At 37.9% G+C, this 14429-nt stretch overlaps 1 protein-coding gene and 1 pseudogene across 4 annotated transcripts in view; both read right to left on the reverse strand.

Moving 5' to 3' along the window:
* The window catches only part of IFT80 (intraflagellar transport 80), a 116084-nt gene that overhangs the window by 39179 nt on the left and 62476 nt on the right, over positions 1-14429 (reverse strand). For all 4 annotated transcript variants that reach the window (XM_047729080.1, XM_047729072.1, XM_047729063.1 and 1 more), the window contains one exon: positions 11147-11326. In XM_047729080.1, coding sequence (XP_047585036.1) covers positions 11147-11326 — 180 coding nt within the window. The remainder of the gene's footprint in view (positions 1-11146; positions 11327-14429) is intronic.
* Positions 878-1230, reverse strand: LOC125099776 (alpha-ketoglutarate dehydrogenase component 4-like; annotated as a pseudogene).

Genomic DNA, 14429 nt, shown 5'->3' on the forward strand with positions numbered 1-14429 from the left:
ATCTCTTGTCAATACCAGAATGGGTCGGACATTGTAGTAAAAGGTGAAAGTAGAGAAAAAGAGATTAATTGTACCTAGAAGTTAGAATTTTTTAAAATTCCCCTCAAAATGTTATCATCTTTCTAAATAAAATGTGACAACTATAGAAATGGTGGAAAAAAGATAAAAAGATAAAGTCAAACTTCTTTTAAGTACTTCTTCAAAGCACTTATACCTATAAGGCATATTATATTTTTATTATCTGCTCTTCATCTCCCATCCCCACAAAACTACCACCATGATAGATAGCAAAAATACATATATTCCTTGACCCAGCAATCTTACTTCTAGAATTCTATTGCAAAGACAAATAAGCAAAATCATGAAATAACACACACATGAAATGCTGTAACTATCTACAGCTCTATTGGTAATAGCAAAAAACTGGAAACAGCCCAAATGTCTATCAGTAAGGGATAGACCAAATAAACTATGGCATACTCGCAAAGTGGAATACTATACAGCTCCAAAAAGAAAGAAGATCTATAGAGTGATCTCCAGGATATAGTGTAAGGTGAAAAATGCAAGATGCAAAACAATGTGTACAGTATAAAACCTTTCATCTCATGAAGGGAAGGATATGAAGATATATGGATTTGGTTTTTTTCTTAAATGAATACTTTAATCAGTATATAAACAATTAGGTAAGCTTATGGAGAAGCTGACCAAGATACCTACACTGGGAGATGTAAATATCTAAATTTCCAATATTTTATTTTTCTAGACACTATTTATTCAAGTTGTTTATTGTATAAATTTTCATGTGCCACATTAGAAGTCCTTTATTGCAAAGACCATTATTTTGTCTGATGACAAACAGCAGCCATACTGTCAGTGATTATTCTGGACCTCCACGTTGGATAAATTCAATTTCTTCTTGAGATACAAGCTTCTTTCTGTATTTCTGAGGTAATATTTTCATTATTTCTGCAGTGTCTGGTGGACCCTGATGCATGCAAATCTGGTGATTTACTCCCTTTAGAATGCTGTGAAATTGAAGAAGAGTGGGATGGTAGTCCTGCTGATCTGAAACTTCTGATACACTGGGTTTAGGATTGTCTCTTCTGTCAGAGTACCATATTAATGGAGTATGTAGCTTGACTACTGGAATGACCCTGCCAGCAGATGCCATCTTGCTATCCATCATCACCCTGCGACGGGGCAGCTTCTGGGGCGCTTGCTAGGCACATAAATAATAGGAGTTCTGAGGAGTTGGGGATGGGCCCTACCTGTGATATATGGATTTGTTTATGTTACAGAAACAAAGCAAGAAACCCAAAACACTATTCATAACATATTAATTGATGTTGTTATTTAAACTGTATTTTGGGGTATAGTTTAATATATATGTATGTATGCGTATATATATATATAAAAAATGTAAGACAGATAGGCCAAAGATGGGATCATTTGAGCATTAAATAATGGTTCTCTAAAATGTTAAAATCTGCAAGTTTATAATGACAACATCATCATCAACAACAACATTCATGGGGGAAATCAACTCATTATTTGAAAGTTGGTAAATACAGAAAATAACTTCATAACTATTTCACCTCAGAGTAACCAAATGGTTGAAAAGGCAGTGTCTCACGGAAGAACTTTAGCTAATAAATGTGTTAGGAATGGTAGGATTACAAGATTACCATTTTGCAAATCCCAGTGAAATATGGTTCTAGACAAGTATTATCAATGGCTGCTAAAAATATTAAAGTAAAAGCCTAAAGAGCTCTTCAGACTTTTTTAAATGATTGATGAATCAATACTTACAATACCTGAACATATTAACCATAGCATCACTAAGAGAGCTAAGCTGACATATGTTGTCTCTTGATGTGATGCAACAAGCCTCAAAAGTAGAGGCTTGGGGAGCCTGGGTGGCTCAGTGGGTTAAAGCCTCTGCCTTCGGCTCAGGTCATGATCCCAGCGTCCTGGGATCGAGCCCCACATCGGGCTCTCTACTCTGCAGGGAGCCTGCTTCCTCCTCTCTCTCTCTCTGCCTACCTCTCTGCCTACTTGTGATCTCTGTCTGTCAAATAAATAAATAAAATCTTTAAAAAAAAAAAAAAAGAAAAAGTAGAGGCTTAACTGACTGAGCCACCCAGGTGTCCTGAGATAAGTCTTTAAAAATACATGTATTTCATATATTATTAATCTCTTTGGAGTCACAGATAAGTCTCTCTCCCAAGTGTGAACTTAATGATACCATCTTAACCAGAAATCTACAAACTTTTTTAAAAGCCCATAATACCATCCTCTCTTAAAAACATTTTAAAGCTGGGGTGCCTGGGTGGCTCAGTGGGTTAAAGCCTCTGCCTTCGGCTCAGGTCATGATCCCAGGGTCCTGGGATCGAGCCCCGCATCAGGCTCTCCGCTCGGCAGGGAGCCTGCTTCCCTTCCTCTCTCTCTGCCTGCCTTTCTGCGTACTTGTGATCTCTGTCTGTCAAATAAATAAATAAAATCTTAAAAAAAAAAAAAAAAAAAACATTTTAAAGCTGGGGTGCCTGGGTGGCTCAGTGGGTTAAAGCCTCTGCCTTCGGCTCAGGTCATGATCCCAGGGTCCTGGGATAGAGCCCCACATCGGCTCTCTGCTCAGCAGGGAGCCTGCTTCCTCCTCTCTCTGACTGCCTCTCTGCCTACTTGTAATCTCTGTCTGTCAAATAAATAAATAACATCTTAAAAAAAAACATTTTAAAGCTAATGGAATGGAATGAAAGTTTTTAAAGGAAGTTATATGGTAGTTTCTTTATAGCAACATGATACGCAGTGAAACAAACTAGCTGTTAATACCAGTTTGGGGAAATTCAATATTTAACAGTACAATTGTATAAGCCTCTACCATTATTCAACTACAAATAGGTTTCTTAAAATTCATATTTGCCTAAAGCATCCAACGGGGGGACTCGCTTTTTTTTGTGAACCTAGAACACTAGAACTAAAAAGGAATAAAACATCTCAGCCATAATAACAAAACACCCTGACAATTTTGGTTATAATTTCAAAACTATGTTAAATCCCACATCAGAAATGTTCTGTGCCAAATATATTTTTTTTGAAGATTTAAAGATTAAAAAAAGATTTAAAGATTTATTTACTTACTTATTTTTATTTTTTTACATTAATTAAATCATTTTTAGTTTGATGATCATGACTTTTTTTTTAAATTTTTTAAATTTAGGGGCGCCTGGGTGGCTCAGTGGGTTAAGCCGCTGCCTTCGGCTCAGGTCATGATCTCAGGGTCCTGGGATCGAGTCCCGCATCGGGCTCTCTGCTCAGCAGGGAGCCTGCTTCCCTCTCTCTCTCTCTCTCTCTCTCTCTCTCTCTCTGCCTGCCTCTCTGTCTACTTGTGATCTCTCTCTGTCAAATAAACAAATAAAATCTTTAAAAAAAAAATTTATTTTCAGCGTAACAGTATTCATTGTTTTTGCACCACACCCAGTGCTCCATGCAATCCGTGCCCTCTCCAATACCCACCACCTGGTTCCCCCAACCTCCCACCCCCCGCCCCTTCAAAACCCTCAGGTTGTTTTTCAGAGTCCATAGTCTCTCATGGGTCACCTCCCCTTCCAATTTCCCTCAACTCCCTTCTCCTCTCTAACTCCCCTTGTCCTCCATGCTATTTGTTATGCTCCACAAATAAGTGAAACCATATGATAATTGACTCTCTCTGCTTGACTTATTTCACTCAGCATAATCTCTTCCAGTCCCGTCCATGTTGCTACAAAAGTTGGGTATTCATCCTTTCTGGTGGAGGCATAATACTACATAGTGTATATGGACCACATCTTCCTTATCCATTTGTCCGTTGAAGGGCATCTGGGTTCTTTCCACAGTTTGGCGACCGTGGCCATTGCTGCTATAAACATTGGGGTACAGATGGCCCTTCTTTTCACTACATCTGTATCTTTGGGGTAAATACCCAGGAGTGCAATGGCAGGGTCATAGGGAAGCTCTATTTTTAATTTCTTGAGGAATCTCCACACTGTTCTCCAAAGTGGTTGCACCAACTTGCATTCCCACCAACAGTGTAAGAGGGTTCCCCTTTCTCCACATCCCCTCCAACACATATTGTTTCCTGTCTTGCTAATTTTGGCCATTCTAACTGGTGTAAAGTGATATCTCAATGTGGTTTTAATTTGAATCTCCCTGATGGCTAGTGATGATGAACATTTTTTCATGTGTCTGATAGCCATTTGTATGTCTTCATTGGACAAGTGTCTGTTCATATCTTCTGGCCATTTTTTGATATGATTGTCTGTTTTGTGTGAGTTTGAGGAGTTCTTTATAGATCCTGGATATCAACTTTTTGTCTGTACTGTCATTTGCAAATATCTTCTCCCATTCCGTGGGTTGCCTCTTTGTTTTGTTGACTGTTTCCTTTGCTGTGCAAAAGCTTTTGATTTTGATGTAGTCCCAAAATTTCATTTTCGCTTTTGTTTCCTTTGCCTTTGGAGATCTATCTTGAAAGAAGTTGCTGTGGCTGATATCGAAGAGGTTACGGCCTATATTCTCCTCTAGGATTCTGATGGATTCCTGTCTCACGTTGAGGTCTTTTATCCATTTCGAGTTTATCTTTGTGTACGGTGTAAGAGAATGGTCGAGTTTCATTCTTCTACATATAGCTGTCCAGTTTTCCCAGCACCATTTATTGAAGAGATTGTCTTTTTTCCACTGTATATTTTTTCCCGTTTTGTCGAAGATTATTTGACCATAGAGTTGAGGGCCCATATCTGGGCTCTCTACTCTGTTCCACTGGTCTATGTGTCTGTTTTTATGCCAATACCATGCTGTCTTGGTGATCACAGCTTTGTAGTAAAGCTTGAAATCAGGTAACGTGATGCCCCCAGTTTTATTTTTGTTTTTCAACATTTCCTTAGCGATTCGGTTACTGCCTATATTCTCCTCTAGGATTCAGGGTCTCTTCTGATTCCATACAAATTTTTGGATTATTTGCTCCAGCTCTTTGAAAAATACCGGTGGAATTTTGATTGGAATGCCATTAAAAGTATAGATTGCTCTAGGCAGTATAGACATTTTAACAATGTTTATTCTTCCGATCCAAGAGCATGGAATGGTCTTCCATCTTTTTGTGTCTTCTTCAATTTCTTTCATTAGTGTTCTGTAGTTCCTCGAGTACAGATCTTTACCTCTTTGATTAGGTTTATTCCCAGGTATCTTATGGTTCTTGGTGCTATAGTAAATGGAATCGATTCTCTAATTTCCCTTTCTGTATTTTCATTGTTAGTGTTTCAAAGAAGAAATAACACCTATTCTCCTGAAGCTGTTTCAAAAAATTGAAGAAGGAAAATTTCCAGACTCTTTCTATGAAGCCAGCATTATCTTGATCCCCAAACCAGGCAAAGACCCTACCAAAAAGGAGAATTTCAGACCAATATCACTGATGAATATGGATGCTAAGATTCTCAACAAGATCCTAGCAAACAGGATCCAACAGCACATTAAAAAGATTATCCACCATGACCAGGTGGGATTCATTCCTGGGCTACAAGGATGGTTCAACATTCGCAAATCAATCAATGTGATAGAACAAATTAATAAGAGAAGAGAGAAGAACCACATGGTCCTCTCAATTGATGCAGAAAAAGCATTTGACAAAATCCAGCATCCGTTCCTGATTAAAATGCTTCAAAGTATAGGGATAGAGGGAACATTCCTGAACTTCATAAAATCTATCTATGAAAGACCCACAGCAAATATCATCCTCAATGGGAAAAAGCTTGCAGCCTTCCCGTTGAGATCAGGAACACGACAAGGATGCCCACTCTCACCACTCTTGTTCAACATAGTATTAGAAGTTCTAGCAACAGCAATCAGACAACAAAGAGAAATAAATGGTATCCAAATTGGCAATGAAGAAGTCAAACTCTCTTCGCAGATGACATGATTCTTTATATGGAAAACCCAAAAGACTCCACCCTCAAACTACTAGAACTCATACAACAATTCAGCAACGTGGCAGGATACAAAGTCAATGTACTTACTTTTATTTTTAAAGATTTATTTACTTACTTCATTTACTTATTTGGGGGGGAGGGGCAGAGGGAGAGGGAGAGATTTTTAAAATGCACCCATTTACTCTGTTCAATTTAGGGCATTTCCAAGATTAGCCTCTTGATATTTGTATCACCTAATACTTCTACCTGACCACAATATTTAGACTACTCAGATTGACATAAACCCAAAAATTCTGTTTCTACATTTCCAGAATATTCATTTAATCCTATACATAGATATAATCATAGCAATACTTACCATTTATTTTTCTTTTACATTTATCATTTCATTTAATCCTCAAAATCACTCTATTATTAATTCTTATCTTTACAAAAGCCAGAGTGACTAAAACTCAATCTTGAATTATGGCAACTATGAAAAGCCAAAACTGTGCCCCTTGCTAAATTGAGAGGAGCAGGAGAGAAAAAAAAGGTAAAGAGGAGACCTGAGAAATGCTTCATCTCCTTCACCAGTACTCTCTCCCTTCTAGGCATTTCTTCCTGACAAAGACAGCTATTTCTTTCAGATAGCATCATCCACTAAGATTCAGCCTGAAGGCAAAGGACAGAGGAAGAAAACTTCTCACTCCAGGTTACCACACACAGAAAAGCTGAGGTCCAGGGAGACAGGTAAAAATGAAGCGTATTGCCAGGTAGCAACTGCTAGGTCCAGCTCTATATTTAACAATTTGGACTCAACATGATCCCTGGTTTCTGTATTAATAAAAAACAAACCAACCAACAGTCTACTAAGTTTCTAAGGAAATTATGAAACTCCAAACCAGGCAAACACACACACAAAAATGTGATTGTTCAGTCCCTATGACAATCCATGCCCCCCCCTCCACCTTACAACAAAACTAAGTGCTGCTTAATGTACAGTCCCCAGAAAGGGAATGCTCCCAAGTGGGAGATCTTCCCAGAAAAGCTCATCAGGGTTGCCAAATTAACCAAGCAACTAACTCTACTGCAAAGAAAAAGAGTTCTCAGTATATTCCTGGCCAGCTGGATTTTAGCTATGGACCTGGTAATAACAATGTGTTGTTTTCCCTCTCGTCTTTTCCAAATTGTTTTCATCATAGTCATCCTGTTTTCCCATCACTGCAGGTTAGCAATATGGGGGGTGGGGGCTGGAGAGGAAGAAGAATAAATAAAATTCACATTTAGTTATAGTTTTCTAGACCAGAGATTTAGAACTGGATGGAATAAGTGGATGAATCTAAGTTATTTTCTTTTAGGGCGGGATGGGCTTGGTTTCAACTGCATACAGAATAGCTGCATTAGTTGTATAAACTGGCTGGTGAAGTGGCTCTCAGTGCTCTCCACCTTCTGTTATTCACGTCCGTGGATATGTCTCTCCACTTGTCTGTGGATCGGATCTAGCAGTCTGCTTTCAGTGAACAGAATATGGTAAAAATGATGAGGTGTCACTTCTCAGTTCAGGGCATAAAAAACTGTGACTCTGTGACTTATGTCTTGCTTACACTCACTCTGGCCCTTCTCACTTGCTTGCTCTGATAAAGCAAGCTGCCGAGTTTTCAGCTGCCCTTTGGAAAGGCTACATATAAGGAACTGAAAGTGGCCTCCAGTCAACAAGAAACTGAATCCTTCAGTTCAACAGATCATCATAAACAGAATTCTGCCAACAACCATGTCAGTGAGTTTAGAAGCAAATCCTCCCCTAGTGGAGCCTTCAGATGTGACTAAAGCCCTAGCCAACACCTTGATTGTAGCCTTATGAAAGACTCTAAGCCAGAAAACCTCTCTAAACAATGCCTGGATTCCTGACCCACAGAAACTGAGAAATAACAAATGTTGTTATTTTAAGCCATTAAGTTTTAGGGTGATTTATTATGCAACAAAAAAAGATAACTAGTACAGTAAACAGCCAAAGGATAAACCATAGTGGAAATGTGTTGGTTTTTGACTCCCCAGAATCAAATGCTCGTCTCTGGTAAACATACCCTGGTTCTCCTTTGGGGACCATTCTCTCCATTATTCTCAGTAACCAAGAGGTTTAGACAAGGTTGACTCATCCTCCCCCACAAACTAAATACACTCAACCTAATCTTGACACATGAGACCTTATGCTGAGACTTCCTTTGGAATCACTGTGGAGAGTAAAGCACTCTTCTTGTTGGACTTGAAGTTGAGAGTAGTAAGCCTGGAACTATCAAGGCCATCAAAGAGGGAGAGGTTTTGTAAAAATAAAGCCAATACAGAGAAAAGGAAAGTCAAGAAAGAGAAAATGAAAAAAAAAAAAAAAAAAAAAAAAAGAAAGAGAAAATGATGAAATCTTGTTGACATTTAAGCCTCTGAATCCAACAATGCCTTGTCTACTTTTCAACTTCACGTGAAGAAATAAGCTTCTTTCTTCACTATGTACCTTAACTCAATTTGACATGAATTTATGGGGAAAAAAAAAGAGAGAGAGAGAGAGATTTTTCAACATACTAATCTAGGAGGTTCCGTGAGAACAGGGACCAAATTTATTTTCATCATAACTTCATTTCCCATTGCCTACCCCAAGGGCTGGCAAGTAGGGAGCACTCCATAAATATCTGTTGAATGTGTGAATGAAGGTATTCTAAGAAAAACACTGAATAGGCCTAACTTAGCAAAAGTGTAACACAAATGTTTTATAATCACTGAAAGAGTAAAACAAAGCACCTTTTAAAAAATTAAAATAGTGCTCTAGTTCTAAAACTTTGAAAGATTATTTAGAAACATTATTTTAAGTATAAAGGAAATTTAGATTAGAAAAGTCATTTTAGCACCTCCACTGTTCACTTTATCTCATGTAAAAATCCTCTAATCTCTAGGATGACTCCTTTTATTATGTAAGAAAAACTCCTCTTTCTAGATATATTCTCATATTGGGACATTTTTGAAATTAAGGTTAGAATTTATTTTAGCACTATTATATTAGCTAGCTCCCCATGCACTATGTGAATAAAATAATCATGTCCCTAAATCAACTGATTAGAACACCCAATGCGGGGCACCTGGGAGACTCAGTCGGTTAAGTGTCTGCCTTTAGCTCAGGTCGTGGGGTCCTGGATTTGAACCCTGCATCAGGCTCCCTGTTCAGCAGGGAGTCTGCTTCTCCGTCTCCTTTTGCCCTTCTCCCTGGCTTGTGCTCTCTCATGCACTCTCTCTCTCTCTCAAATTAATACATAAAATCTTATTAAAAAAAAAAAAAGAACTCACAATGCATTCTTTGTCACAGATACAATACTATAAATAATGTTTTGGTTTCCAGGTTAATTAACAGCAATATCTATTTATACATAACATCACCTAGATGCAAAAACTAATTTACAGGAAATGGAGAAGACAGTGGAGTATGTCAAACGACACCATAGTGATACAATCAGTAAAGTCCAGACTGTGGGAAACTCTGTTGGACAAACCAATTTGGTTTCTTCAACAAATAAAATGCAGGGAGTAAAAACAGAGATTGAAGGGGAATCTATAAATTAAGAGACTCAAAGACATGTCAACCAATTACAACTTGTAAACCACTTTGGATCTTGACTCAAACAAAGTAACTTTAAAAAATGTGACATGTAGAAAATGACTGAAAATTTGATCACTTCCTGGATATTTGATAATATTAAGGAATTATTATTTTTAAGGTACAATAATGGTATTTTGGTTATGTTAAAAGAGTCCTGGGGCACCTGGGTGGCTCAGTGGGTTAAAGCCTCTGCCTTCGGCTTGGATCATGATCCCAGAGTCCTGGGATCCAGCCCGGCACTAGGCTCTCTGCTCAGCAGGGAGCCTGCTTCCTTCCTCTCTCTCTGCCTTCTTGTGATCTCTGTCTGTCAAATAAATAAACAAAATATTAAAAAAAAAGAGTCCTTATCTTTTAGTTGTATACTGAAAATTTTATAGATAAAATATATCTGAATTGGCTTCAAAATAATGGGGAAGGAGGAAGATACGGACATGGATGGGGCAGGCTTGATCATGGGTTGATGGTTGTTAGGGCTGGGTGATGAGTACCTAGAGATTCATTACACTGTTCTGTCTACTTCAGTGTAGGTATTAAATTCTCCATAATAAAAAGTTTAAAAATTTAAAGATAAGTGAACAGAACAAAGAAAAACTATAATGTAGAGCTAACTATTATTAATCTAGTGATATTATCCAAATTAAAAAATGTGGACACTTAAGCTAAAGAATATTTGAGTAGACCTAGAAATTACAAGACATATGCTTCCAAATAATTACAATACTCTGAATTCTGAATATGAAGACAGAGGCAACAGTTACAGACAGGAGGAAGAAGACTTAGAAGGTACAGGTTCACCTTTCTCTGGCAGAGGGTTTGCCACTGGCACATAGTCTTTGGCCTCTTCCTCCTACCTTTTGACAACCAACTTTTAAAATATTTGTTGAGCATTTATCATACGTAAGACACTGGGCTTGAATGAAACACAGTACTGTGCCTTTAAGAAGCTTACAATTGCATTGATAACCCCTCCCACTGGACTTCTCAGTCCTGAACATTTCCACCTACCTCCCATTGCCACATTCTAACCTTCCTGTCTTATTTTACTCCAAAAGTACTTGTTTTTCTCTCCCTAATTCCCAGTAAAAACTTCTTACCATTTTCCCACTTTGGCTTGCCTTAAGTAATTCTTAAAAGGAAAAAAAAATTTTTAAAAATCAGTTTAAATAAGCTTCTACAATTATAAATAAATAAAATAATATAACCCTGACAGCGACTAGCAGGCTAGGCCTGCCATGGGGTCAGCCCCTAACTGGAGTGGTTAGATCAAACTTGTCACAGCTTCTTCCCCCCCTTCCTCAACTGAATCCATACATTCCCTAAATGCTTTGAGTTTCACCATCCCTGCCTCAACCCTACCACCAGAGTAGCTGTGGGCACTCGGGTTCTATAATGGTGAGAGGTTCTTAACCTTAGGTCATGAAAAAGTCATTAATGGCATAGTTAAAATATTTACGATATGCCTGAATTTTTACAAACTTGATTTAAATATACTTAGTGAAGATAATTCCATATTCTGTATAGTGAGCTGATGAGAGAAGAAGCAGGGTTAATCAGCCATGGAACATAATCATACCTGCATGGTTCTTCGTTTAGTTAATGTTACTTGAAAATTTTTCCACTCCCAACGTTGCTCCACCACGTGTGCAAAAACAACATGCCCATTTCCACAGGCTCCAGCAATCTGAGTGCCATCAATTGACCATGCGATGTTAAATATGCTGCCAGTGTTGGGCTTTTCTAAAGCATATGACCACTGGAGAAGAAAGAATGAGAGAAAAATTGATATACTGAAAAAAAAAATCTTAAAGAAGTTTTAAATTGAGCATACATTAACATTTTAAGATGATTTTTAAAAGACTGTGTCTTTATCCTAGAATTAATATTTTTCATACTAAAATGTGTACTGAACAGAAGATATGGATGTAATTTTTAAAGTACATAGTAGAATACGATAGAAGTATGTAAAATCTCTCAAGCACTGTAAAACACCCATACCATTTCCATTTGCATCATTATTTTTAAGTAATAATACTGAATGGGTAAATACAAAGACTCTATAGAAGAAAAAAAAGATACCTTACTATTAATTCTTAAGGATCTCTATAGTCCCTACATCTAAAAGATTGGTTTTAATATTCCAATAGTATCACTAAAAAATTGAAACTAGGGCGCCTGGGTGGCTCAGTGGGTTAAGCCGCTGCCTTCGGCTCAGGTCATGATCTCAGGGTCCTGGGATCGAGTCCCACATCGGGCTCTCTGCTCAGCAAGAAGCCTGCTTCCCTCTCTCTCTCTCTCTGCCTGCCTCTCCGTCTACTTGTGATCTCTCTCTGTCAAATAAATAAATAAAATCTTAAAAAAAAAAAAAATTGAAACTAAACAGGGGCACCTGGGTGGCTCAGTGGTTGAGCCTCTGCCTTCGGCTCAGGTCATGATCTCAGGGTCCTGGGATTGAGTCCCGCATCGGGCTTTCCCGTCTGCGGGGAGCCTGCTTCCTCCTCTCTCTCTCTCTCTCTCTGCTTGCCTCTCTGCCTGCTTGTGATCTCTCTCGGTCAAATAAATAAAATCTAAAAAAAAAAAAAAAAATGAAACTAAACACACAATATAACTAAGACCTCTCTGATATACATTTTAAATCATGAAAGATAGGTTAATGGATCTTTTCTTCTTGGTTTTTTTCATAATGTAGTAAATATAACCTCTTCTAGAGTCTACTACCTTTTTGAGAAAGTTATCTAATCAATACGGATCAACTGGGATGAAAGACTCTGTGTGTCTGTGTGTGTGTGTGTGTGTGTAAGACAGTAAGCAAAAGACTTTTAAAAGATGCTATTACAAGGGGCACCTGGGTGGCTCAGTTGGTTAAAGCCTCTGCCTTCAGCTCAGGGCATGATCCCAGCATCCTGGGATCGAGCCTCAGCCTCACATCAGGCTCTCTGCTCAGCAGGGAGCCTGCGTCGTCCCCCCCCCTCTCTCTGCCTGCCTCTCTGCCTCTTAGTGATCTCTGTCTGTGAAATAAATAAATAAAATCTTTAAAAAAAGATGCTATTACAAGCACTTTCTTTCATTTTTTCAGATGCAACATACATATTTGCTAAAAGGATGATTTATTTATTTGACTAAATTGATATACATTCTCTTCTCATTCTTCCAACCTTACAGCCCAAAGTCAAATTAAGTCTTGATTTTTTTTGTTGTTGATTTTTTGGTTGCTCTTGGTGGGTATTTATTTTGTTGTACAATATTGCTGCTTCAAATGTGTTCATTGTTAGCTATGGGCTCACTGACCAAAAATGTGGAGAAAATGGGAAAGATATAGAAAAAGATTCATTAATTCACACTATTATCAAAAAAGACTTTAAATTCTCTATAAAGTTCATATCTACAATAAATATGCTGAATGATTCTTTCCACTCACTGACACTTTTTTTCAACTCCCTTCCACCATCCTTTAAACCTCTACCTGTTGCTTAAGTAAAAGGCCTATAGGGTACCTGGGTGGCTCAGTTGGTTAAGTGACTGCCTTTGGCTCAGGTCATGATCCTGGAGTCCCGGGGTTGAGTCCCCACATTGGGCTAAGCAGGGAGTCTGCTTCTCCCTCTGACCCTCACCCTCTCATGCTCTCTCTCTCAAATAAATAAAATCTTTAAAAAGAGGGCACCTGGGTGGCTCAGTGGGTTAAAGCCTCTGCCTTTGGCTCAGGTCATGATCTCAGGGTCCTGGGATCGAGCCCTACATCGGGCCCTTTGTTCAACGGGGAGCCTGCTTCCCCCTCTCCCTCTGCCTGCCTCTCTGCCTACTTGTGATCTCTCTCTGACAAATAAATAAATAAAATCTTTAAAAAAATAAAAATGAAATGCCTATAAAAAAGTTATCAAGGAGAAGGTAATGAACGAACTTTCACTTCATCAGCAGTATGAAAATGTTAGAAACTTCCTTTTCTAAAATTAAGAAGAGCAAGTTCAAGAAAAGAATATATATAATAGTTGAAATCATCTTTTTAAAAATAAGACAAAGAACATTAAGGATACCAACAATATGCTTCTGGCAATAAAACGAAATCAACTTATTTGTATTTGACAAACAGTATTATGAAATCCTGCATGACTACTATTTTACATAAAAATTAAGTGGTTGGTAGAGGCAAATGAGACTTGATTGTTAATATACAAAACAGATTGGACTAGGCTTATGGCACATCTGTCATTCTAAAACTAGTCTATTCTCATGGTGTAGGTGCAACAAAGATCTTATTTTAAAACCACAGATTCATATTTTAAAATATTACTTTTTTTGAGAGAGAGAGAGCATGTGAGAGCAGGGACTGGGGGTGGCAGAAAGGAGCAGAGGGAGAGAAAGAATCAAGCAGGCTCTATGCCCAGCATGGTGCCTGACACAGGACTCGACCTCACAACCCCGAGATGATGACCTGAGCCAAAATCAAGAGTCAGATGCTTAACTGACTGAGCCACCCAGGTGCCCCTTAAACCTATTTACTCTAAAGTATGATCTTAAAATACCCAAAGAACCAAATCAGCCAGAAAGATACATTTTACTAAAATTAAACATAGAAAAATGTATCTAAGAACCCCTGGATGACTGATCCTAACTAAAAGGAGAAACTGGAAAGAAATGTGTAGATAATACTATCATCACCCTATATTTCTCTGACTTCTTTTAGTCTGTAAGGTTTATCAACAATGACATCTGCAACACACAACTTATCCCTAAAAACAAACTTCAAAGAATATAACAGTACCATGATATTAAAGTTATATTAAATATTTATATTTTTATTTAAAATTAAGAAGTGTTTTCTTTTAGATGACTCTATTAGTTTCTAAAAAAAAAAAATACAA

Source organism: Lutra lutra, chromosome 1 (genome assembly GCF_902655055.1).
Source record: "Lutra lutra chromosome 1, mLutLut1.2, whole genome shotgun sequence".
Classification (NCBI taxonomy): domain Eukaryota; kingdom Metazoa; phylum Chordata; class Mammalia; order Carnivora; family Mustelidae; genus Lutra; species Lutra lutra.